Source organism: Alligator sinensis, unplaced genomic scaffold (genome assembly GCF_000455745.1).
Source record: "Alligator sinensis unplaced genomic scaffold, ASM45574v1 scaffold282_2, whole genome shotgun sequence".
NCBI lineage: Eukaryota > Metazoa > Chordata > Crocodylia > Alligatoridae > Alligator > Alligator sinensis.
Genome location: NW_005841879.1, coordinates 585,795 through 612,207, shown reverse-complemented (window position 1 = coordinate 612,207; position 26,413 = coordinate 585,795). Strand labels below are relative to the sequence as shown.

At 49.7% G+C, this 26,413-nt stretch overlaps 1 protein-coding gene across 2 annotated transcripts in view; it reads left to right on the top strand.

Moving 5' to 3' along the window:
- MAP2K6 (mitogen-activated protein kinase kinase 6) overlaps positions 1-26,404 on the top strand; it is a 71,257-nt gene extending 44,853 nt beyond the window's left edge. The window contains exons 4-13 of one of the 2 annotated variants that reach the window (XM_025196248.1): positions 96-209; positions 2,129-2,248; positions 3,082-3,198; positions 3,540-3,591; positions 5,178-5,240; positions 5,767-5,894; positions 6,901-6,978; positions 9,379-9,518; positions 14,027-14,072; positions 18,406-26,404. In XM_025196248.1, the coding sequence (XP_025052033.1) occupies positions 96-209; positions 2,129-2,248; positions 3,082-3,198; positions 3,540-3,591; positions 5,178-5,240; positions 5,767-5,894; positions 6,901-6,978; positions 9,379-9,518; positions 14,027-14,072; positions 18,406-18,483 (936 nt within the window). In that variant the 3' untranslated portion in view covers positions 18,484-26,404. The remainder of the gene's footprint in view (positions 1-95; positions 210-2,128; positions 2,249-3,081; positions 3,199-3,539; positions 3,592-5,177; positions 5,241-5,766; positions 5,895-6,900; positions 6,979-9,378; positions 9,519-14,026; positions 14,073-18,405) is intronic. The other variant, XM_025196247.1, reaches the window with a different exon arrangement.
- The last annotated feature ends 9 nt before the right edge of the window (positions 26,405-26,413 follow it).

The window sequence follows — 26,413 nt, the reverse complement described above, 5'->3', positions numbered from 1 at the left end:
AGAAGGGAAGACCGGTGGCCTCCGTTCTCTTGCCTTCGATGTTTTCACGGTGTTTCCTCCTGCTCCTCCCTCTCCCCTCCCAATTCCTTCTCCAGAACTTTGAAGTCAAGGCCGATGATCTAGAGCCGATCTCCGAGCTGGGACGAGGCGCGTACGGGGTGGTGGAGAAGATGAGGCACATGCCGAGCGGGCAGATCATGGCGGTAAAGGTAGAGTGCAAGTCCTAGGGTTGTTTTATAACCGCTGTTTTAAAGCAGAAATCACGGATCCATTCTAGCAATTATTTTGTTTTTCTTTGGGTTCCCCCAGCCCAGACACAGAAAGTCAACACGTCATTTTGACTTGGTTCCTGCCCTAAAAGGGCTAGAAACACGTCTTTTTGGTATGTGTTTGTGCAGCCCCTGGCACACTGGGATGGAAGGAGGTTCTTGCTTCATGACAAGGGCTCCTGGAATGTATTGCAATATATTATATTATATTATATTATATTATATTATATTATATATTACAGGCCAAATGTGAGCTCAGAGTTACCTATTATTTAAAATATGGGGAAAAAAGGTGCAAGGCTTTACAAGCGAAGGGAAATGCAATTCTTAGCTTGTCCTCGCTGCCTCCAGCGTAACAAGCCTTGCCCAGTTTCTGTGGAGCAAGAAGTAATCCGGGAACCCACATCTGTTATATTTTGTCTGCTCTGTTTTATTTTTCCTGGTAGCCACCAGGCTGCAAAGCCCTCTGAAAGCGGGGATGGATGCGGTTGGGCAGGACGGTAGGAACAGCGCTCTCGCGCACTTTCATCCCAGTTGCTCGAGCGGTTTAAGTCTGATGCATGATTAGCCTCCAGTGGCTTTGACCAAAGAGCCTCAGAGTATCTGTGTCTGGTTGATGTGGAGCTGTGTCAGCTCATAAAACTATACGAGCATCTCATGCTACGGCTGGCAGCTGCTGCAGAGGCTTTCCCCCATGAAAGGGAAGAGGGAGATTCGATAATCTTGTACCCTTCCTCCAATGAGGATGTCTCAGCAGTTCACAGAAGTAAATCCTACCTCACCACTGCAAGGGGGCTTATTCCTACCTATTTTTCTAAAGTCGACTTAGACTTTTCTAAATTTGCAGAGACCAAATTTTAAAAGTGGCCTCTGGTTTTGCTTTGAGAGACAGGAAACTCTTGCCCCAGGAAGCAGTGATTCACAACTGGGGTGCTGCAGCATCCTGGCGTGCCATAAAGTCCAGTTAAGGGTGCCACGAGATGCTGCACAGTATCAGCACGGTTAGGTTTGCAAGTGCCTGCATGATTCACACAATCAACTCAGAGTTTTCAAACAGGAATCCACACGGTGCCAAAAGTATTCTGCCCTGTTGTGGTCAGTCTGAGTGCTTTGCCACAGAAGAATGGCTCTATTATTTTTCTGTAGTCAAAAAAACAAGTGAAAGCTCAGAGCTGGCATTTTCCTAGGAATGCTTTGAGCCTGAAAAGGCAATCCTCTAGACCAATACGGCTACACCCTGATACTTTGAGGCTGAAAAGGTTGAGAACCAGCCACAGCCATGCAGCAGAGACAGGACTAGAACCCAGAACTCTCAGGGCCAAATTCTGGGCTAGTATAAACCACTGATTTACCCCTGCCTTGAGTTAGTCCTCCTGTTCAACCCCCTAGAGCACAGAGTTTCTTAGGTGCTGTAAAAAAGTAGTGGAAAGGAGAAGCATTTCAGAAAAGAAAGTAACCGCCATCATCTCATGGGAATGGCGTTAAGCAGTTTTCCCTGTGTGGGTGCGTACACACGTACTAAGCGGACTTAAAATAAGGTGACTTAACTAAAGCGACTTAAGCCGCGTCGGACCATACACACGTACAGCTCCTTGACATGGCAGCAGCCATCCTGTGAGCTGAGTGGACTTAACTGTCAGAGCGTACACACATCTGGAGCAGAGTCGACTTAACTAATGGGACTCAAGATAACACACCTCAGAAGTAGTATCTTATGCTGCATTTAAGTCGACTTTAAAAAGTTAACTTGGCTTAGCTGTCAGGAAGTTGGTGCGTGTGTACGCACCTTGTATTTCCACCTTCAAGCTTAAGCCTGCAAGTTGGACACTGCGGAGTGCTAACATGTTTCTCTCTTCCAGAGGATCCGAGCCACGGTGAATAGCCAGGAGCAGAAGAGGTTACTGATGGACCTGGACATCTCCATGAGGACGGTAGACTGCCCCTTCACTGTCACCTTCTATGGGGCTCTCTTTCGAGAGGTATGGATACTTGCCCATCTTGGATGGATACCTGCCCATTTTGGATACCTGCCCATCTTCTTCTCCTGCTGGGTACTTAGGTTATTAATAGCGCCCATCCCCACAACCACGGAGCTCACACCTAAGATTGAAGGCTGGCACATATTGTAAGTTGGTTGCTATCTTGGATCTCACACCATGCCCTTCGTTGTTGGGACCAAGTATCTTTGAAGTGTCCTGTTACTTTGATAGAGCACTATTAGCATGTGCCCTGCTCCTGAGGGGTACAGAGAGTCGCGGTCCCTAGCAAGAGGCGTTTTCCACCTGATGCTCGGGGGGCTTCTGTTTTCAGAAGAGAGCTAAGCCCCATAGATGCTGGGAAAGACCTGGCAAGCCATCTCCGCATCATCTATCGATGGTGGGTTTTCTGTTACGATGTGTGTACCGAAAACTCGCAGCTCACAGGACACAGTTCCTGCAAGAGCCCTCCGATGGCATGACGGACCTGTGGCACATTTCAGAGACCCTGCAGCCCATTCTTTGGAAAGGCAGCCAGTGTCTTTCAGTGAGACTTGAGGCTCCTAACTCTTGTAAGGGCCTCCAGAGAATTCAACCAACATCTGATTTCTAACTCTGGGATTTGCAAAGTGCAGCCTCTTGGGCAGTCGTGCATGAATACATCAGGCACGTTGCGCTTGACCTCAGCTTACTTGAAGGGGAGTGGAGAAACTGGGGGAAGGTTGCATAAGGTACCGTGAGGACAAGCCCAGTGGGAGCGTTACAGAAGTCACCCGCACATACAACCAAGGGATGACTCGTTCCAGTTGGTAAGGATTCCCCGTTTTTTCCTCCAGGGAGACGTGTGGATCTGCATGGAGCTGATGGATACCTCCCTGGACAAATTCTACAAACACGTCATCGACAAAGGCCTGACGATTCCAGAAGACATCCTAGGGAAAATAGCTGTCTCCGTAAGTGGAGTTCAGGGTGCTGTTGCTCTTCTGAGCCTCACCCTTGGGGACCTCTCATCTCTGCACTGACCCAGAAACCAGCCCTCACATGCAAATTCTTGCTTGGCTTTCAATATTTAACCTGAGTTTATATCTATCTGCTCTCCATACCCGGACATCTGCCAGTTGACTTAAATGATGAAGCGGTGTACTGCTGAAAGGGGGTTCCTAGATTATTCCCCCAAGCTTCGACCCATTGCTGTAGCGCTGGGGTTAGGAGGCTTGGTGTGGGCTAGCCCCGTTGGTCCATCCTTGTCTGGCTTCTGCGAGCCCTGGTTCACTCTGGATTTGTTGTGTTTCAGATTGTAAAAGCGCTTGAACATCTACATAGCAAACTCTCCGTCATTCACAGAGGTAAGTGCAGCTCACGCGTGCTTTGGCAGTGTCTGCTTCCCACTGAGCCTAGCCTCTGGCTCTGCCTCTTGTGGGGGTTATTCTCAGAGCTGGGGAGGTGCCCCCGAAGTCAGGGGGAAATCCTGTGGCCTCACAGCCTAGAGCTGGGAGCTGTGGCCTTGTAGCCCAAAACAAGGGCTTGGCTATGGCCGTGTAGCCCAAAACATGTAAGGAAAAGTAGAGTCAGGATGTGCAGGTGTCTTGGAGAGGGTGCTGCTCAGCGTATCTCCACTGAAGCTGAACATATGAAATAGCCTCTACTGGCTGGCAAAATAAATAGATAATTTGCTTCCCCATCACCCACTAGCAGAGGTGCACCTGACTAATAATGGGATGGGTTCCCAGCTCTTGGACTTTTGGCTGGTTTGGGATCATGCCTCCCCATGCAGAACATGCCCTTAGCATTTACATTAAGCCCGGTGGCACCTCCTAATTTGGGCCCAGTCTCATGCAGCCAGGACTTTTAGGTGCAGGCTAGATCAGCAGCTTATCCCATGGGAGACTTGGACATAGATGACCTTAGCTTAAGAATCCCACTTTAGGATATAGCAGGTAGGGGGAAAAACGGGAGGGCTACACCAAGTTTTCTCATCAGATCTCTGGATTTTCAACCAAATTGTCAGTGCTGAGTAATACGAAGAGGTGGTCTTGGGATAAATGCTATAAAGCCTGTTTCAAAACCTCCTGATTTCTATCTGTGTTATTTATATTACTTATAACCAGAGATGGTGATGGCACAAAAACAGTGTTTGTTCTGCATTTGTGCAGGGCCTAACATAGTGAAGGTCCTGACCCCTGAAAGGGACTCCTAGGTGCTAACTGCAATGATAATGTTAATAATGACAATAATTTAATTATTTATTTTTAAACACTTCTGCTACTGTTTTTATTGTTCTTTGTTATGCATTTTCTTCCTCTTAAATGCCACAGTGATTTTTATGTCCTGACTTACGCAGCTCTGCAGGCTTCAAGCTCCAGATGTGGCATTTCTGTCTGGCTTTGGTTTTCAAAATCCCTCTGGTCTCTTTAAAGCACCTACATTTCAGCAGCTATGTAGGACAGTGTCAAGAGAGTTTAAAAACTGCCTCCACGCAGATGCCAGGAACGTACATAAAAGGAAACTATCTTGCTCTTTTGCTGGTTGGCACCTTTATTTTAAAAACTGTATTCCGTATGTCACGAAAAGAAAAAACCCCCCATCTCTGCAGAGTGACTGCTGGGGATAGAGTTGTTTGAAGTGAAAGGAGTTCAAAACTAACAGCCGCTCATGATCTCCCTCTAACGAGCCTGCCTGGGGTCGAAATCCTGCCTTCTGGATCGCCGAAAGTGGGTGGAAAATTCTGCGTGGCTCATAGAGGGTTGTTTGTGTGATTTCAGTTGAAAGGTTGTCATTCAGGGATAATAGACAAAAGCTTCCCAACAGTTTGATCGCACGGCCCTGAGTAGAGAGAAGAGGCCAATCAGCCATGTACCACAATGCCTCGATGAGGAGGAGCGTGCCACCAGCTTCAGCCCCCGTTGACTATTGTATTATTATATGTATTTAGAGCAGATTTTTTCAGAAGTGGCCTCTGAAGATAGGTGCGTTCAGAGAGGCGGCGTGGCTCATGGTGAGGGAGTTAACTCGTTTTCTGGGAGACCCGCTCACAGATATCCTGCATGACCTTGGATCAGTCACACAGTCTCTCTGTCTCTGCCCACGTTTCCCACATCTGTAAGCACGGCTCACAGTCACAGGGGTGTTGCAAAGATAAATGCGTTGAAGATAAGGCACTCAGATACTATAATGGGAGTCAAATCAGTGTGATGGGCAATAAGCCACTTTGGGCCCGATTTCCATCACCTCTGGGTGATTTTAACCCCAGCTGGAGTCGCTAGGAGCTGCCGGTGCTTAGCACCTTTGGTTTGGCTCCATCCTATTTTAAATCTGGGCACCAGCTGAGAGTCCACTTTTGAAGATTTGGGCCATTTTGTCTTTTCTCCAGCTTCCCTCCCTCTGATACTGCTTTGGTACCTTGAGTGAGTGCCCTGCAGCGGTAGGAAGCTAACTAACCAAGTTTGCACCTGGTTATACTCTGAAATGGTGGGGTGAGGAGTGTTTGTGATCATGACGGCGGTGTGTGCTCCTTCTTGCAGATGTAAAGCCCTCCAACGTGCTGATCAATGCACTGGGGCAGGTGAAAATGTGTGATTTTGGAATTAGCGGTTACCTCGTTGACTCTGTTGCTAAAACCATGGATGCAGGATGCAAACCTTACATGGCGGTAAGTTGAGATGCTTGGGAAAGATGCATGAGAAACTGCTGTGATACAGAGAGAAGCATGTGAAACTGGGGATGGATCACCTACATGTAGGAGGCCTGAAAGATAACAACTTCCAATGCGTTGTTTTGATGACAGACAAGGCTCTTTGGATAAATGTGATCGTTGGAAAAAATGTTATTTGCAAGCTTTTGGGTACAAAATAAATAGTTGGAAAAACTTATTTGCAAGCTTTTGAGTACAAACAACCTTATTCAGGCATAGGGATCATCAACACAGCTACAACCAACAACCCTTGTTTCGATGACTCACTTAAGATGGGTCTCGCTAGTTATTTGTCTAATTATTTACAGCTCAAGCCTGGGAATCAGGACTCCTGGGTGATTCATTATGTGACCTTGAAAAAGTTGCATTTGGTCTTTACTCAGTTTCCCTATTGGTGTAGTGGAGACAATGATGGTCTTTTGATGGGAATAAACCAATAGGGAGCATTGGTCACCAGCAGCGTCAAGATGAGACACATAAGCCACGCAGACGTGCCACTTCAAAAGTGGCGTACGTTATGCCCCGGCAGGGGAGCCCAGCATCACAAAGAGCCCCACGGTAGCAGCTGTTTTGTGCTTGCCCAGTGGAAAAACCAGTATAAATGGTTCCCTGAGGATTAAGGTCCTGGAGAACTGGGCTTGCCACCTCCTGGGCAGATCTGAACCCTGGGAATCAGGGACTGGGATTCAGCTTCTGCTGTCTTACCTCCTTGGATATAACCCAGTGTCCAGCCTTGGTGCTTGTCCCCACTAGACAGAGAAGATAAGCCAGATCCAGTCAAGATAGCAGAGAGGAGATTCAGTTTTAATAAACCCATGGCCCAAGTGTGCTCCCCTCCAGGATCCAGCTCAGCAGTGAGTGCTGGTTCGGGGCATTCGTGGTGTTAGCACCGGGGTCACCCCGCCTTACGGGAAGGGAGCCTAAGCTGTGCTTGTAATCAGCTTCTCTTCGTTTCTCCTTCCAGCCTGAAAGAATAAACCCTGAACTGAACCAGAAAGGCTACAGCGTCAAATCAGATATCTGGAGCCTGGGAATCACTATGGTAAGACAGCACTAAAAGCTACCAGAGCTTAAGGGTTTTATAGTCTCATGCTTATATTCTTGAGATCCATAGCACCATTCCCCGTGGGCCTTCAGGGGACGTATTCACCTCTTCCTGTCCCAAATACTCATGACGTGTTGTAGTGTAAAGGAGAAAGAAGCTGCAGCTCATTTTCTAATCTCACTGTGCGCTCACCACCCCCCTAGGCGAGGGGCGGGCAGTTATTTCGGGCGGAGGGCCACTTACTGAGTTTTGGCAAGCCATTGAGGGCCACATGACAGGCAGCCAAGATGCATGTTCATTTTCTAAATTTTTAGGAGCCCCCATAGCTTGGCGGGCAGCCTCCGGCCCGTGGGCCACATCTTGCCCACCCCTGACCTAGGCCCTGCTGGAATGGGCGTCCTTGATCAGCGAGGCCCAGATTTCCAAATTTGATTCTCGGACCGTGAGGATGCTTCTCCTTGTAAAAGAAATGCCAGCACCAGTGCGAACAAGCAGATCCAGTACATTTTGTCCTCTAGCACCCTCCTTCAATCTCTCCCTCCAAATACCTTGCAGCACAGGTACCCTCAGTCAAATGCCGCGATTGCCTTATATCGACAGCAGCCATCCCATCGTGCTCTTCTTGCTTTAAAGGCTCAGTCTTGCAGTCTAGCCCTAAACCACAGTGAGAAACTTTTTCTGTCCAGATCAGCAGGAGGGTCTTTATTAACTATGCAGAAAAGAGAGTTGTAGGAGGAAAGATCAGAGCGGAGAAGAAAGAAAGCAACTAACACCTGCCCAGGATGTGGTTTGGCATGCCTGACATGCAGTTGAGCTGCTCTTATCTTCCTTCTTCCCAGGCTTGGGTACAGGCCTGGGAACTGGAAGTCTCAGGGTTAATTCTGTGCTCTGCCTGGGGGCAAGTCACTTGGTCTCCGTGCCTCAGTTTCCCTCTAGTAAAACAGGGATGTTAGCACAGCCCTACCTCAGTGTGCAGATAAATGCTCCGAGGCAGTCAGGAATTGCTGCTGCCTTTGTCCTATAAACCCATCTAGCGCTGCAACAGGTCCTAGACTTCCCTCTGGGACTATGGGCTGTGCTGATCTCAGTTCAAACCAGCAGAACAAACCCGTTGCATTATCCCTGGGCCACAGGCACAGTGAGTTGGGCTGTCCCTTCAAGGCGCAGCTGAGCCCAAGGTTGTTAATGCGGAGTCAAAACCTGCTTAAAAGGGAATCAAGCGTAATTTCGGCAAGCCCCCAGCTGATGGCAGCATCGGCTAACATTGGTGAACCACCTGAAATGCTGAATGTGCAGCCTCAAATAAATCCATGAATCAAACAAACACTCTCAGCATTTAGCAGCCAGCAAAAATCAGAGAGTGATGGCCTGTCCTAAAAGGCAGGCATACTGGCGTTAAAAGGCATTTTAGGAATTAGGCTACTGGCTGAATTTTTGGACCTCCTGATTGTTTTGGATGACTCCTACAGGAGAATGGACAAGGAAAACGCTGTTCGCTTTCTGCATTTCATTTTCCTCCCGTTTAGTTCAAGACCTGGCGTTTTGCGGTAGGGGGGTTCGCACAGCAAAAGAGGGGAAGGAAGGATTAAAACTAGGCAATTGTGATTGTAACCAGCTTGTAGGCTCCTTGGGGCAAGGCCGCTGCTGCTTGTCTGGCCACGAGCACCGTGGGCCTCCGGTCTGTGATGGACTGGGCACGACTGGACCACAAGTATGAGTCGTGAGACGTTGGCCGTGCGAATCCTCTACTTCCTTGTGCTGGGCCGTGCAAATGCCAGCGCAAGGTATAGGGCAGTGGAAATTCAGGATCCACATTTCTGACCAACCTGAGACAAAAGGCAGGGGGGAAAAAATCAAAGCGTTTTGGATGGGAAAAGGGAGGTTGGTCTACCTCAGCTGAAGTCTGGCATGCTTATTTTTAAACAACCCTGCTCTTATTTCATTCTGGCCTGGGAGGGATGTCAGACCAGGCTCGGAGGATGAAGGAGCCGCGTACAGCCCAGTCTTATCCCTCTAGGGAGTCAGAGCGTGGCGCTCATACAATGTACCCCAGTAATGGGCATATTAGTAATAGAGGAGGATTAAATCGTCTGCTCTAATTCATTCTTCTTTATTACCCCTAAGGGTTGCCAAAAGCTGGAATGGGCTTCCAAAGGAGGTGGTGCTCTCCCCTACCTTGGGGGTCTTCAAGAGGAGACTGGACAAGCACCTATCTGGGGTCATCTGACCCCAGCGCTGTTTCCTGCCTATGCAGGGGGTCGGACTCGATGACCTGCTGAGGTCCCTTCCGACCCGAACATCTGTGAATCTATGAATGACAAAGGTCATAAGCTAGCCAGTTAAAGCCACGAGGCTGTAGGAGTTATCACTGACCTCTGCCCCTCTCTCCCCTCCCAGATCGAGCTGGCAATCCTGAGGTTTCCGTACGACTCGTGGGGAACGCCGTTCCAGCAGCTCAAGCAGGTGGTAGAGGAGCCTTCGCCACAGCTCCCGGCAGACAAGTTCTCTGCAGAGTTCGTTGATTTTACCTCGCAGTGGTAAGCGGGTCCCTCCTGTGCCCCCTTGTCCTGGCAGTGAAAGTCAAATTACCCCCCCTCTTTTTAGGGAGCTTGATCCAGAGCTGTACTATATGGTCAGGCTGTCTGCACATAATGTGCATCTTTGATACGTTCTCGTTTCACCAGGTAAAGAGCAAGAGGCGTTGTGGCTGGTTATGTTACATAGGTCAAAGTAGACGTGAGGCCGTCTGCCTTGCATGCCCTGGGCCTGGAGCCAACCTGGGATCCTGCTGGCCTGGTGTGTGGATGGGGTCCTTACTGCTTATTGCACTGTGGGAAACTGCTTACAATTATGGATTGCATAGGATGGTTTGCATAGGGATATTCCTGCCTCGCGCGAGGGTTGGACTAGATAACCTCTGGAAGTCCCCTCCGGGCCTGCTTCTTTAGGACTCTCTGATCTCAAACCCTTTGCTGCTGTCATCAGTTCTCATGTCATGGGGCTGGGATGGATGCTATCTCGGACAACACCGGGGATTGATCCCCAGGCATCCGGAGGTACCATCGCTGCACTGCTTTAGCTGAACAACAAGGCTCTTTACTTGTGCTGCATGCACCCCTCTCCACCCCATCCCACTAACCAGTGGGTTATGTGCATCCTAGCCACAAAGGAGAAATGCAGGTGGAAGCAGCAGAAAATTGCATTGCAGCTTGCAAATTGTTTGTCTTCTCTGGCAAAGCTGGCATAAGGTATGCAGCTGGGGGGGCACCCACCTCCATGGCACCTGTCCTCACATTGGGGTTGTTCCCTGGAGAAGAGGAGGGAGAAGTGAACGTCTCAGCCCAGCGAGGTCTTGGATGAACGGTTCAACAACCCAACAGGTCATTTGGTTGGTGCTGTCGACGTAGAGCTGCGACCCGGCCCCGCAGGTGGTTACCCGAGAGAAGATTCAGAAACGCATGCACTCCTGGCCCATCTCATCAGCAGCTCGCTCCCCTCTTCCTGTGCATGGGCACTTGGGTCTGAGTGGGTCTCCCTTGAGGCCTCCAGTACGGAAAATGAGAGGGGCTTGAGACTGGCCGTTTCCTGAGGCTTTGAGGAAACGGAGAGCTGACCTGGAGCGACCCCCTGCCTCCCCAGCCTTGTAGGCCCTCGTGGGAAGCTCTTCCCCAGCGAGCCTGGCTGAGGAGAGGGATGGTTTAGAGGGGATTGATCCAGACCTCAACCCTGTCTGCACCAGAGGCCGAGCTGTGCTTTCCTTTATGGCAACTGCACTGATTTCCATGGGAGTGCAGGGGGGGAATTTGGCCTCCGTGATAGATAAAAGGTTCGGATTCAAAGAGTGGAGCAGCCTTGCGTGGTGCAAACCTTGCTTCTTAAAAACAAGAGACCCTCCCTGTACCCTGACATAAACTCAGCATTGCCCTTTTCCATCGGTGCATTGTTTAGAAGCATCTGGCAACAGCTTCTTCCTCCAAACTCCCTCAAAATCAGCCAGGAGGTGACTTTATTTTTCCAGGCACTGCAGGGCCACTTGCTGCTTGCCAAGTTGGCAGGTGGGTGGATGGCAGCTTGCGTGGGCGCTACGGCAGGATCACAGGCTGACGGATGCAGAAATGCGAGACGCTTCCAGTGGCTCAGTGTCAGGGCTTGGTGCCTGATCTGCTTGTGTCCCAGGAAAGAGGTTTCTCAGCCACCTCGCTGGACTCGAAGCAGCGTGTTGGGCTCCTCTCTGGAAGCTCATTCAGAGTAGCCAAGGAGCCAGGTGTTCCTGTAACCCTTTTCCTTCTTTTTTTGGTTAAAATCAGTATCTTTTGCACCCTGTGTGCAGCAGGTTCATTCCCAGCCGGCAGCAGGCGGGAGCTCACGCACGCGCACATATACACACTAACACATCCAGGCTTTTTTGCAAGCCTAAGCCTGAAAGTCTGTTTCCTGGACAGATTTCCTATGCTCCGTCTTGCACACTTTTTTGACAAAAGCAAGGGGGGCTTGGCACATGCAAGGATTTCTGCAGTAACAGAGTGCCGAGACATTTGATTTGCAAGCAGCGTTTCTCGGGGCTTGTCACGTGGGCTTCTCCGGCAGCTTTTGGAGCAGGAAATCCACAATCATAATAGTCACCCCTGTTAAACAACAGCAATGTCTTGCCATTTCCTTCACCAGGGAGTGCTTGGGTGCTCTTCTGTAACCCTATCATCAAAGACTAGCAGAAGAATACACAGGTTTCTTGCAGAGTACTTGAAGTGCATAGCAGCAGCATCTTCGGCTCAACCCCTCTAAATTTGAGACCCAGATTGTCTTTAGGCTGGTTTATAGGTCCGTGGAGTCTGAGAGCAGGGTAGGGTCCTTAATTTCTGGGCATGAATAGGTAGGGCACTCGTTTTAAGTGAAAAACATGCAAAACATTAACCACAACAAAAGAAAAGCCTCAGGCACCTGCCTTTACTGGTTCTTCATTTCTGCGCAGTCTAGGACAGAAGTGTTAAACCGTGGGTTTTTAAAGGTTTCATTGTTTAAGATTACTTTTGAGTTCAGTAACTCAGAATTATAATTTATTTAACAAAAGATCGAAGTTCAGAGAAACCTGGACTCGAGCTCTGTGCCCAAACCTTTGAAGTTCCCTTCAGCTTGGGCCATCGCTGGGCCTGAAGGAAATGACAAGTCTGATCTTCCGCTGGGTCCCACCGATACGGTTCATCCTCTGTTATTGTACAGCATGACAGTTAAATGTGAATGAACCACGCGCAGCGAGAGACAGGAAATATCTGCTCCGCGTGCATCCTCCACTTCCTCAGGGCCTGGCAAATCCCAGCAGACCACCCGCTTATCAGAGCCGAGGTTCTCACTTTTGTTTTGCTCGGTGTGACACTTACCCAACCCCCCGTCACTAACGTGTGTACGTGTGAAGATCTTTTAAAGTCGCTCCAAGTGTCTTCCCATAAATACACCGGCGGGAAATGAGTAGAGATTACGTCCTGTCTTTAAAGGCTATTTTCTGCTCGAGGGAAACCAAAATAACCTGCCTGTTCTTACCCTCCCGAGCCATCTGTTGTAACAGAGGAGAAAAAAGGATGTTCCACGTGACTGCCGGCGCAGCGGTGAACGTGCAGCCGTACGTGTGCTTGCAAGCCCTTTGGTTGTACGTCTCTGCACTGAAGGAACTACCTGTTGCATCAAACCCCAATTTTGCCCTCTCACCTACAGCCTACATGCAGGGCATTGGTACGGCTGGGAGAGACGTGCCACATACTAGCTAGTATGTCTAGGGATCTACCTGGAGGAACCAGGACTCCTTTTCTACCTTTGCCACTGAATGAGTTTCACCTGAGCAAGTCTGTGCCCAGTGCTTATGTCCCACACAGGGGTTTTGCAAGGCTTAATGGGAGAATGAAACAAATGCTGCTATGTTAATGATAGCTGGCCCACTTAAAGGGAGCCCAATGCTGGGGCTTCAGGAGATAAACCTCAGACTGCCAGCTAGAAAGGAGCCCTTGTGTTTTTGCAGCTGGTGCCCCGTGTCTCTTCTGAGCAATACAGCTCATGCATATGAAAGCCAGTGCTTACCTAGCTAGAGGGGTTTGCTGCCATACTGCACAATGTGCTATAACTTGCCATCCACTTACACTGAGCTGATACCGGCTGCGGGAACGAGGAATCCTGACTCAGCCCAGGGGCTTGCCGAGCCCGTTCTGGGCTTGTCACCTGGTCATGAACCGAACCTGCTGGGGAGACAAGTTTTGGGGACTCCTAGGCCTGGCCACGTGGAGAATGAGCCTTAGTTGCTGAGGCCACGGGTGGGGGATGGATCTGCAGCGTGAGAAGCTAAGTGCAGTAACAGGGGATAAGTCAGAGGGGCTCGTGGCAAGAGAGGTGCTTTTAGCGGATAAGTCAGAGGGGCTCGTGGCAAGAGAGGGGCTTTTAAAAAAAGCTTAAAAATGGGATAGTGCAATGGAGCAGGTTTCCAAAGGGTGAGATTGGCACCCCTGGGTGGCTCTGGCTTCCAGCTGCCTCCTGTAATGGCGGTGGGACTTTGTACAAGCTAAAGCCAGGCCGAGTTTGTAGAGGGTCTTTCTCTAGTGGGATTTAGTGTACATGGGGCCTTGCAAAATAAGCACGTGGATGAGGAAGGGACAGAGGTGCCCTGACTCAAAGGCCATGGAAGTCAGTGGAAAGACTTTGCAATGGGCTGGAAATCCAGTCATCGTTTAGTTCCTAATGAGAGCGCATGAATCATAGGAAGGCATTTATCCCACGGATGTGCCATGGGAAAGGTTATTCAGGATCAGGTGTGGTGTCTTGAGAGCCCTGTAAAGACTAGAGTCCGTGTGAAACAAAAGCAGGTCCCTCAGCGGAGAGCGCTCGCGGCTTTCCCTGCATACTCTGCTCCCTGCAAGCTCCCTGTGGGTCTAAGACATGGAGTCTTTGCTCCGCTCATTCCCCAGGGATTTAAATTCTTGGGTCTAAATTTAAATTTAGATTTAAATTCTGTCCTTTCGATAGAGCATTTCTGTGACTATAACTCGTTTCCTTTTTTTCTTTACAGCTTGAAGAAGAATTCCAAAGAACGACCAACGTACCCCGAGCTTATGGTGAGTGTGGCTGGACTAAGGGGGCATTATAGCTGGAATTTAAAGGGATGGTTATTAGATGCCAAAGCTTCAGTTTTTCCAAAGGACTAATGACTGCAGGTGCCCAGCTTCTGAAACACCTCATCTTCATTAAAAATGTAGGAGAATTGGGCTCTTTTCAGGCATCTTGAGCTGGGCACCTGGAAACTAAGGCACCATAAATTATTAGTTGTTCTTGAAAACCGTGGCCTGAGTTCCAGATTCTGCTCTCAGGTGCTCAGTTCCCAATGGAGAAGCGCACATGCATAGCTAAGGTCAGTGTTTTGCCCTTGAAGCATTAAACGTACCAGAGTTTAGGGAGGGAGCTGCTAGGTGGTAGCAATGAGTGTGGTGAGTGCAAGTCCACCGGAGCAAAACTCCCTTTGTGCAATTGCACGGTGGCTCGCGGACAGAGAGTGCAACGTGCGCTGCCGAGGTCTGTCGCCGCGGTGCCTTGGAGAGGAGATTTTGGAACTGAAGCCGTTTTGGCTATTAGTAGTGGGAATGACCCAAGCGGTCATCCAGCGAGCAAATTTCTTCTGCTGTGTGCAAAATGTTGGTGTTGAGCTTGGCTGGGACAGAGCATCAAGCAAAGGGAGGAAAACGCTGGCAGCAGGTCACAGCGGGAGGTCAGCGCGCAGCAACCCAGCTGCCGGCGTGCCTTTCTCCATGGGCCGCAGAGGTCCGGTGCGCTCCCCTGCCGATCAAGTGTCAGCAGTTCGGACGTGGAGCTGAACTCAGCCACTGCTCCGGACATGGAGTCGGTAAGGACGGCGTTGGCTGTGAGATTCCCCATAAATGCAGGCTCTAGTGTGAGTCTGGATCAGAACCAGAGTATCAAAGCCCAACAAAAAATGAGTTGAGTCTACTCCAAGAGTTAACATCGCGCTCTCTTGCATGTCCTGTTTTACTTCCATATTAACCCAGACTCTTCAAGGGATTTAGGTAACTCACTCTCACTGGTTATCAGTGGTAATTAGGCACGTAGACACCATGAGGAGCTCAGTCCTTCGTGTTTTTTCTGGCTATGTATGCATGTCCGCGCTCTCAGTGCCGCGTCATTTTTGGGCTCCAGACAGCAAGGTGCTGGCAAACGGTATTCCTTCATCTCTTCCTCCCATCGGAGGTGAGCAGTGAAAAATGATGCACATGCCTTTCTCCCCACTTTTAACGTATGTGCCGATGCAGTCTGATACGGGACGTTGCATTACCTGCTGGGTAGAAGCCCCAAGTTGTGTAACCCCCTTTGGTGCTCGCTGCGTGGAGAGGCTAGGCACCTTTCATAACCTAATTGTAAGTTGTGAGCAAGTCCGGTGGCATTTTTGTTAGGCACTGTAATGCCGTTGGGTTATATATAGACTGCACGTTGCTCAAACGCTGCTTTTTGAGACAAAGGGAGGCCCAAGATCATTTTCTTTTTAGTATTGGATAAATACGCGCATGTATTTTAAGCAAATCTCAGTCTTTTGCCAAATGGCCTTTTATCACAAAGGTTCACCGGAGCAGAGCTGTCTGCTGCGGCGTAATACCCCCTGGCAGCGGCACTCGTTTCTATTGAATTAGGATTTTGGATCACCTTTCCAGTGTATCTCAACACTGTGGTATTTGATGGCTGACATTAGTGTTGTGAGGTTCTGTGGTTATGGGGTTTTTTTGTTGTTTTTTTTTCTCTCATGGTATTAAGTTGCGGTACTGGAATGGACTTGCCTTTTTAGACTGAGACTGCTCCTTGCTTTCCTGTGGAATTGAGGTTTCTCATGGAAAATCTGACTGTGCGCGCACTGATTTGAGCATCAGGAAAACTGATCTAGATGGGCTCTGCTTAACTTCAGTTTAGGCCCCACTCCCCCAGGTGAAGCGGAGCGTGAGACAAAGGACCTTGTCCCCCTGTGGCTTGCACTTTGTCAGATGCATCCCGTGCGACGCATCCCATGCGATGGCGGGACGGCTGCACCCGTGTTTTGGGGCCCTAGCCTATTCTAGCTACTGAGTGAAGGCTTGGAGAGACGATGCACTTGCTTGCAGCCAGGCCTTCACACGGATGGAAAAGAAGAACGGATACAGGAGGTACGGCCCTGCGCCAGTGCAAGTGGTTTGCATCGGGTGTAGAGTGACCTCAGGGAAAAAACTTGGGACACTTCTACTAGTAAAAAGTAGTGTGATTTTATCCTGTGTCCTTTGCATTAGTAACAGGAGCGAGGTTACAAAGCACCAGGCAGTGTGATCTCAAGGTGTATCCAGTGCAATGGGCAGAGTATGACCCATAGACAAGAGCCAGCAAACACACCTTGAGAGCAGGGGGTTCTCCTAGAACAACAGCGCCAAATTGCACCACGTATTTCCGAATGCTTTCCTGGCTAAGTGAATAAAGGCGTAGAGACACCCGGCCTCCCTGTGGCTCTTGGATGACTGTGCTCTCCTCCAGATATGGAGCTCAGAGGGCTGGATTTTCAAAGGGTTTCAGGTCCACAAAGAGTCAGATAAGCAGCACCTTCAAAAGCAGCAAGGAGCCTGATGGGAGCGGAAATGCCGGGCGACAGGAGCTCTGCAATACATTTGCAAATCTGATCTGTAGAAATGAGCACCGGGAAGCCTTTGGAAAAAGTCAAGAACCAAACTGCCAGCCTTTGCATTCACACCCCAAGCACATAAGAGGCAGATTTTGAGCCCCGAGAGTGGCATCACCGTCTCATTCCCAGGGTCGGCGTGTGGCAGTAGGAGGGTGCACCTCTGGCATCTTCACACCGCTGCAGCGTAGACGTCCGACAGGCTTTAATGCACCGGGGCTCTGATCCTCGACTGGGACTTGTGCCTTCAGCACAGATGAATGATAGCAGCAATAGCTGATTATTAGATAAACCCTTCTAGCCCCATCCAGATAGCAGCATCTCGGTGACCTCCAGAGGAAGCTCCGATTTCACCCCCCAAGCTGCAGCCTTCGGTGCAAATGCTAGACCTCATTTCTAGTCAAAGGGGAGCAGCTCTTTGGGTTTATTTTTTTTCCTTCCTTCTCACACACATTTTTCCATTTACTGAAATCTAGGCAAGGCCTCTGGCAGGATGTCTTAACATGTTGGTTACTATTAAGTAGTTTAACATATAGCTGTTTATCATTTTCCAGCCAGTATGGCTTTCCTTTCTGCAGAGCGGTTAGGGATGAAGTAGCCATCTCCTGCTGTGAGCTTTAGCAGGGGCTGAGAAGAAATAAGACGCAGAGGGCAAAGACCAAATAAATAAATATGGCTGGAAGCTCGGTGGGAAAAAAAAATCAAATCTGCTGCCTGCCTGCAAGCTCCCCGTGCGGTTTCCCCCTGCATACGCTCCAGGCTTGTTCAGCTTTACTTGTGCACACCATTGCATTGAATACAGTGGGATCATCGTCTGAGAAAGCCTGCCCCAGTGAACGTGCCCGTCTCTCCAGCCAAAAAGGCCAGGCTAGGTCAGCTGGGATGCTTTAGCAAGCTAAAAATAAAAGGTGGGTCGTTCTTGCATGGGTCAGGAGTGATCTACATGACATGCAAAGCCAGCTTTAAGAGAGACAGAGTCAGAGCGGACAGGCCCAACATTTGTCCTGCCTTCCCTGTTTTTCCCTATGGCCGAAATATGATTTTAAGTCCATGCACCTGCTATTCCCCTGGAGCACGGCTGTTTTCCTTTGTGTGTATGGTCCTATCTATTGTCATCGCCCTGACGTTCGTGCATCCTTGTAGTCGGAACGAGAGCGAAGTACCACATACTGTTCTCATCTTGGGGGGGAAGGATGACATGTACCCCCCGAACCCAAAAGCCATGAAACTTGGAGAGAAAGAACTCACATTGTGCACAGGCAGCTGTAGGTAGATCTCCCTGCCCACCCCAGCACGGCTTAGCCATGCCACCAGGCCGCCAGTCACTGAAGAGCAGACCTAGAGAGACCCCAGGTGCCTCTTTTCAATCAGGGCTGGGCAAAATGCAGCCTGCGGGTCGGATGCAGCCCGCCAGGCCATCCTATCCGGCCCGGGGGGCCCCTAAAAAATGTAGAAAATTAATAGTTATCTGCCCCTAGCTGCCTGTCACGTGGCCCTCAATGGCTTACCAAAACCCAGCCCGAAATAATTGCCCGCCCCTGCTCTAGATCCTGAACCGAAGAGCTGTGCCAGCTCCCGGCACAAAAACCTCTCTCCCCTCCTTGCCCAAACCATTGGGAAAAAGGGAGCGTTTTATCAGGACAGGGTTCCCAGCGCAGAATTTGGCAAAGCTGTCCTGGCGCTGCGTTGTTTGGGATCAAAGAGTTGCATTTTAAAGTGTTTTCTGTTTTCCCCCCCTTTCTTTGTAGCAACATCCTTTCTTCACCCTGCACGAATCCAAAGAGACAGACGTCGCCTCTTTCGTCAAACTCATCCTGGGAGACTGAGAAGCGGAGTAGCACACGCTTCTGCCCTTCCTCGGACCGGTGGGTCTGGGGAGGGGGCGCGCGGCGGGGCTCTGTCATGACAGCACCAAGAGAAAGTTGCCGGTTTTCTTTTTAACAGCAAAAACCCACCTCTCCCAAGTTTTTAAAGGGTTCTTTGGTATCCATAGTGACATAGAGTGAACTGGTTAGTGAATTGAATTTTTAAAAGGTTGGTAACCTGACAACAAAAAAATTTTTTCAAGGGTGATTTAAATATTTAATGACTGTCAAAATCCCCCTCCTAACTCCCCCCTCCCCCCTTTCCTCATTCCTCTCCAACCAGAATTTGCTTTTGTCATGGTAATAGGTGCTATGGTAGTCATGAAGTTGTGTGTAGAGTTATATTTTGTCCCTCCCGTTATTTTAATATTTATGTTAAGTGCTTGATTGAATAGATTTCTGTTTTATATGAGGATGAACGTGTGGTGATGACCATAATGATAAGCGAGGCTACAGCGAGCAATATTTATAGGGCTTAGCTGGGGAAAGGGTTTCAAGGAGAAAAAGAAAGCAAAAAAAAAAAAAAAAGCATAAATGTCGTGGAAATTATTGAATGCGCATCGTTACAAGAGTTTAACAGGGATTTCAGCTCAAGTGCTGGAGCTGCCTTGGAAGACAGCTTGGAAAGGGAGCACCAGACGTGTTGTGGGTCAAGCCAGGTCTTTTCCAGGAGGGACGTTGCCCTCCGCGCTGTGCAAAGAGCACGCGCGACCCGGGTGCACGGTATTTGCGATGCATTTCCAGCAGACCGCCGCAGCCTGCCACGCGTCCCGCGGTAGCGCCGCCACGTTTCCCACGCAGGTTGCCGTCAGCTGGAGGCATCGGTGATCGAGACTGAAGACGTTGCGCGGAAATCTGTAAAGCAGGCATTAGCTGATCCCTCGCCCGGCTGCGAGCCCAGGAGTGTTTGGCAGGGAGTCTTTTCCTCCTTTTAAAGCTCAGAGAGGTTTTTTTGGCCGGAGTCAGGAGTTCCTCGGTCCTCCCCAACGGGAGGAGAGCCTTGCAGGAGGGCTGTATGCACAGCTGGGGAGCCACAAGCAGGAACAGTAGGGATGGAGGATGACGTCCTGGGTGCGGGGGGAAGTGTCCCAAGACCCTCGCGCTACACAGGCAGAAATCCTCTGCACTTACCCGCCAGCAATTGAAACACTCGTGAGCTCCCTTGCAGTGCAGTTTGATCGCCGTCCAGAGCTGGGCTGCAGCACATGCTGCAGGTGTCCTGAGTGTGGGCTTTCAGCATGGGAAACATCCCCAGGAAGCTACCCTCCCACGGACACCAGGAGTTCGTTGCTGTGGGGTGGGATCCTCAAAGAAAAGTTGCTAGCGGAGGGTAAGAGCCCGGAGGATGTTGGTCGGTCGGGGAAAAGACGGCTCGACGATGCTGCTGTCCTGTTAATACACGAACTGTAGGGTGGGCAATCCTCTTCTGACTCTGCTCTTACTGATTCAGCTGAATCAGGAGTGACTCCAGATTCACACAAGTTTGAGCAGAACCCGGGCTGCTCAGCTTTCCAGACTCAGAGATTTCGTCGCTGTCAGGCCTCCTGGGCTTTGCTCCCCTTGATCTCTTTCCTCTCACCCTCGTGGCTAGGAAGAGTGTGCGAGTGTGCGTGTGTGGGAATGAGTGTGAGTGTGTGCACTCTTCCCTTCCAAACCTGCCATCTCAGCACTGCACCTTCTTTCTGGGAGGGCCGCCTCCAGGAGCCCCGGGTGGGCTTGTTGGGATCTCATGTAGACCCGGGTCCCGCTGTGCCACGGTCAGCGAGCGGAGACATTCTCGGTTGCATTTGCAAGGTGCAAGCAGCTCAACATTTGCACATCTCCTGTTTCTTATTTCCATTTGGCTCTTACCAACATGGTGTCAATCTCTACACTTCGACTCTCAGGGCCACATTCATTCGAGATTTACACCCAGCTCAGCCTTTGTGCAGTCAGTGGGAGTTGGATGGGGTGTAAAGCACGGTAGAAGTCAATTTTCCTCTGGTCACTATGGGCAATATATAGTAGCCAAGCTGGCATCAGCCACGGGCTAGCCCAGAGGGTCCGATTGTGAAGAGGTCTCACTGTACACGCTTGAAGGCTGTGATGGGGAAGACAATTTCTTCCACTCAGCAAAGGGTCAGCACGAGTAAGAGGCACCAATATACTGCTCATAAGAGGTCCTCAGGCTCATTTATTGGGGTTGTCGCTCTTGGGAGTGCTACCCTAGTTTGAGATGAGAGTCGGGGTTTCGGTGACTATCCCTGAAGGATGCAGCGTGTTGCACAGATTTTGCATGAAGAAATGTGTTGCTTCCCTGTCCATCATAACTGCCCCCTTGGAAGTGGGATCTCCCGCTCACAAGGTGCCGTAAGGAAGGTGCCAGCTGCTCTATTGCAGATGGACAGGGTAGCTCTAATTTCTCCGTGTAATTTTAACAGCTTAGCCTGGCTTGTAATGTGCCCCCAGCCGTGTGTGTGCGCCGTGTATGTGCGTGCGCCTTCTCTCTCTCTCGCTCTCCCCCGTTCTCAGAGGCTCAGAGCTGCTTTGATTGATTGTCTTCAGCTGCAGCTAAAGTCCAGCCAGCCAGTTTATAGAGCTGGTTCCAGCCTCAATTCTTGCTTTGAAAAACATGACATTTAAAACTAGCCGTTGGTTTTCCTACATATGGATCTGATGCTTGCGTTGAAGATTGGTTTTGCCTCTTTCCTCCTGGAATTGAAGGCTCGTTTGGATACCGCATCCCCTTGACCTCAGAGCACCTTTATTCCAGTGCCATGGTAACTGCCGGCTTGAATTTATGTGATACCATCAGAGTTCAGCATTAATAGCAGATACGAATATCCCCAGCGGTTTCCAATAGAAAACTAATGTCAGTGTTGTCTGCAGTTACTAACTCTGTAAACCAACTCTTGCACAGCTCGGCGCTACAGGTCGAAGGCTTGCTTTTATTCTTGTTCCTCTTGCCATGCCTGGCTCATCCACGTCCTTTTGGTTTAAGGACATTATCACAGAGAAAGGAAGGAGGAGGAATTTTGAAGACAAAACATCCCCGCTTCCCGCTTGACTCTCCACTGCCGTGTGCCTTGAATCATCATTGATACCAAAGCAGAGCGAATGCAAATTCTTATGGCTAGTGTCAGTGAGCATATTTCTGACCGGGTAGCAATGCACGCCTATCGTATAAATGGTTGTGTAAGGCACAGGGCCGTGGAGAGACGAGTAGAGCCTTGTTCTGTATCTCAGCCCCCGTGTTGGGCAGATACAGCCCACAGCACTTATAAGGTTTATGGAGAGCTGGAAGCAGTCTTCATGGGAAGCCTGGCTTAGTGGTCTGAGCACAGGACTGGGAGCCAGGAATTGCCATATGTCATAATGTGCATATGACATAAGGAGCAGGATAGATTTCTGATTTCTTATTACCACGCTGTCTGCTTCCTCGTCTGCAACACTGTGATAGCACCACCTGCCTTAGCACTAGCAGGTTGTGGGCTGAGGGCCAGTTGTCACATGCTTTGAAGGTGAGCAGCCTTCCTCCAGTGCTAAATATTATGTCCTTGCTGGACTGAGTAGGAGACGAGCACAGCGATCATGACCGTCCCAGCCTCAGGGATGGTTAGCATTGCATGATGCCCAGCTACCACGTGCTGTACATGCAGTGCATCGGCATTACAGAGTCATGACTATCGAAGCGCCATCATTTCACGCAGTGGAGGGTCATGGTGCTAAGTTTCCCTGGGTCTGGATTTTATTTTTCATTTGCAAAGGGGTCAGGACAGTTTCCTGAGGTGGGTTGTCCAGTTCATTTCTACCGGGGAGTGTATGAAAGAGCATGGCGGTCCAGAGCTGCTCACAGTGAGAAGCAGGAGAGGGGGGCAGTAGCAAATACTGCATCGAACATTCACTCTAGGCTATGAAGTGCCTGCAGGAGCATCTCTCCTAGCGAGATGGTTGGTGGTGTAGCATGGAAAAAGCATGTGCAGCTGTAGGGCCCAGCTCTCTGAAGGTTGTGTTCCTACATCCGCTTGTGGAGAGGAAGACTTTGGCACACGGTGGGTTCAGACTCTTCACTGGGGTGTCCATGACTGCGACTCGAAGCGCAGTCCATAGGTTGCCACAAATACTCCATGCCATGGCTTTTTGCAGGTATTGCACGGGACTCCTCACTCCATTACACATGCTCAGAGGGCCTGGGTACATTTGTTGCTGCTATTTAAATGCCAGGGGGTTGCGGGGGGTTTTTTGGTTGTTTTTGCTGCTGCTGAGGATGAATTAGCCATTTGCATGGGAGATTTTCCAGGCGGCCTACAGGACTGTAATGCGCGTCCGCATACTGCACCGGCTGCATGGCGTGCGGCATTTCTCTTGCCGTGTTTGCCGGTTACGGAAGGAGTGGGGGGCAGGAAGGGGGATTTTTATCTTGTGCAGCCCCAGGGCTCAGTTTGTGGAGGCGGGATAGCAGTTTTGGAAGGCGGCGTGTCTACACAGCGCAAAGAGGCAGAGCATTCGTCCCAGAAATGCCACTTTCAGGAGTCCTCCTGTATGCCCCATTGTTCTTCTCGCAGGTGTGTATGGACTAATCTCAGCTCCTCCTCCATGCAAAAGCCTCATTTCTCGTCAGAACAGGAGTGATCTGTGATGTGACTTCAGTGCGGCAGGCGGAGACAGCATGGCCTTAATATCATGCAGAGAGAGCATGTCACAAAGGCAATTGCTAACGCATGTGCTCACCCCCATCCTTGGCCAACTTGTGTCCTTTTTAGTTTCAGCTTAATAGGCTGTCTTTAAGGTGCTATAGCAATTGCTCGATAAGAAGGGCCTCTAAAGTCCTTTCCAATGCGGCATTGATCCCTTCAACCCAGTGCCACAGGCTGGGTCCAGGACGGTTGTAAAGGTCTCCATCTCCAAGCTCTCCATTGCTTTCCACGGGAAACGAAATGATGCTCTTGCCTCCCTGTGGCAATCCCTGTACCCCCATATTGCTCCTGTTTCTTTTTTTTCCCCATCCCATTTCTCCTTATGATGTTCCCCATCTCAGTAATCTACACTTGAAAGTGCAGAAGCAGTGTCCTCCCTTTGTTACTGCTTTGCCAAACCTAGTCTTTCAGGCTGTCTTCAAAAACCTGCAGCCTCTAAAGGTATTTGTTGGTTTTTGCTGAATTTCTTCATCTGCGTGGTGGTCTCTTAGGTACCGAACCGCCCAGCTGCATGCGGGATTCCTACTGCGGGTGGATGGAGACGTGGAGATGCTCAACGGTTTGCTTTGATGGGTGCACAGAGGAATAGTGCAGCTATCCTATCCTATCCTATCCTATCCCTAAACACAGGCGAGGGGCTTGTTAGAGCTCAATTCTCAGCTGGTTTAAATGGGCACCTGTTGATTCTGCTGAATCTCCCCCCATTTACTCCAGCTGGGAATCTGTCCCATTACCTATTCATGACTATTCCCCCATAATGAAAAGCGATGAATGGAAATCCCCCTGGATTATCTACGAAGTGGCAGGTTCCACCCCATTAATCTCGATTGTTGTCCTGTAGCTGTTTATGTCTAAGGAACCGCGTCTCCTCGTTCTGCATGTATGTACCGGAGGGTTGAGATCGGAAATCTATGGAAAAATAGTTAACAGCCCAGATGTCCCCATGTTTTACAGCCTGTTTCTCCCCGCCCCAGTGGGCTGTTTCCTTGAAAGCTATTAGCCAGCAGCAAAGGGTGCATTGCAGAGCTTTGTCTCTGCTGCTGGCCTCTCACTGAGCTATAAAATCCAGATTGCTTCTTGTGAGACAGGATCACATCTCCTAATTAATATTTTAGCTCAGCCTTTAATAGAGCAGATGCATAGCATGAAATATGACATGTGGCTGGCCAGCGCTCTGTGGGGGAGCCACGCAGTCAGATTTTCTTCTCCCCGTGTCTTGATGGGAAGAAAGCTTCTGCTGGGCTGCATTCAGCAGGCAGAGCTACTTTTTCCTGCCCCAGCAAACCCACACAGGAACGCCCATTTTCCCCCTAAAAGTGTCTGCTTCACCCCGGTGGGGTTTATTTAATTCCCCAAATCTTTGTATTGGCGTCAGTGTTTTGCATCGTGCGCACAGCGACGGGGGCGCTGGGACTGTTGGGCCCGCCGTGGGACAGCAGGAGTCTTGTGCAACAGCTGAGTGCACCGCACTACTGGATGGGGCACGTCCTGAGTAAAGAGCTACTAGGTTAGCACAGGCAACCGTTGCCCAGCACCTGCTCCTTGGCCTACTTCTTCCCCCACTGACTCTGTATTTATAGTTGGAGCAAAGCAAGAAATCTCCCCAGAGTCTCAAGCTGCCACTGCTGAGGGTGAGAGATTGGCTGCGGCCGTCTTCTCTACCCATCTCAAGGCGTGCGATAGCACAGGATGGTTAGCAAGGGGTTGTGCCTCAGATTGTTTCCTGACAACCCCGATAGATCATGCTCCCATTTATGTAACATGTCAAATACAGTCCAGTGGGTTACAGGCGGGGAGGGTTTAATCCATTGAGGAGCAAGATTAATAACGCTTTTCAAGGGACCTGGTGCAATTCCACTCTGCCTGCTGCCACAAATTATGCCTGCACTTCCTCCAACTTTCCCTTTGCAGAGGCAAGACCAAGGGACCCGCTGTGATGCCGATCTTTCCATTTCCTTTCTGCTCCTGATCCAGCAGAGAAGTCCTTCTTGAGCTAGGCTGCTTCGGCCGTTAGGGGTTATTTCCTCCCCTGGATCTTGTGCCTCTCCTCCAGCTGAATAATTTGGCCCCATCAGTGATGAGCCTTTTAAACTGAATAGCAATTCTTATTGCACTGTTTTCTCTGGGAGAGCCATAGATAGCACAGGCACGGCACAGACAGCGAGCCGCTGAATCTCCCACTTCCAAATAAAACCCACTTTGCCGGCTAACATACTGTTATCACCTACTGCATGTGTGTGTACCACCTGCCCCGTAGTCGTGTTTCTCAGTATGTTTCTGGGGTGAGAGTTGCAGCAGTGCAAAACCACTAGAGCAAATGGGAGTGTCACTAAGCCAAGAGACAAAAGGTGACACCGTCTAGCATTATCTTTGCATTAATGGTGGGTGTAGCTGACTTATAGTCTATTAGGAAAACGTCATCCCTTAGGTAACTACATTGAAACCCATTGCATTTCCCCAGGAATGAAATTGGCCCAGTAATATTTTCAAATGAGCTATTTTAATGCTTTTATCTCTCAACTGCTGGGAAACTATTAGCTACAAATGTCCTCATCTCAGTTTCAGCCAGCCTTTAAGGTCTGTTCTGATTCCTTGGGATCTCAGCAGCATCCCTCTTTTCACGGTGTGGGGCATATTACCAAATGTTTTTAGCTCCGTTATTACATTCACTGATTGATTTATTTCTCTAACTCGTGTATATTAATAATTCACAGTGAAGTAGGCACATCTCAGCTCAGGGCGTCTCAGCAAACAGGAAATGACGAGTTCCCCAATAACACGCCCTCTGCCATTGGTACCAGAGTGAGCCTCGGTGAAATCCTTCCCGGAAATGGAGTGGATCTGGATTTACTCCAGTGTCACCGAAATCTGAATCTGCCAGATAGATGCCAGCATGGATTGTGTTTACTTCCTAGAGAGACTTGCAGTTTCCTCTGAGCCATGGGGCACATTTCCAGAGGTTGGGAGGTTTCATGAGGATAAGCTCAGCAGCTACTTAAATGCTCTGGAAATAGGGATGGAAATCTCACAAGATCAGATGCCCTTTGGAGGCTTCCAATACTTTGTGGTTTCAGCTAGACCGGAAAAAACTTTCCTATAGTTTATTTCATGGTGTTTGATATATTACTTCCATTCCTCCAACCTAGCCAAATCCAGGAAGAACTGAGCTGTGCGCTGTTTTAATAAGTGAAAGTAAAAAAGAGTTAACCGAGTGG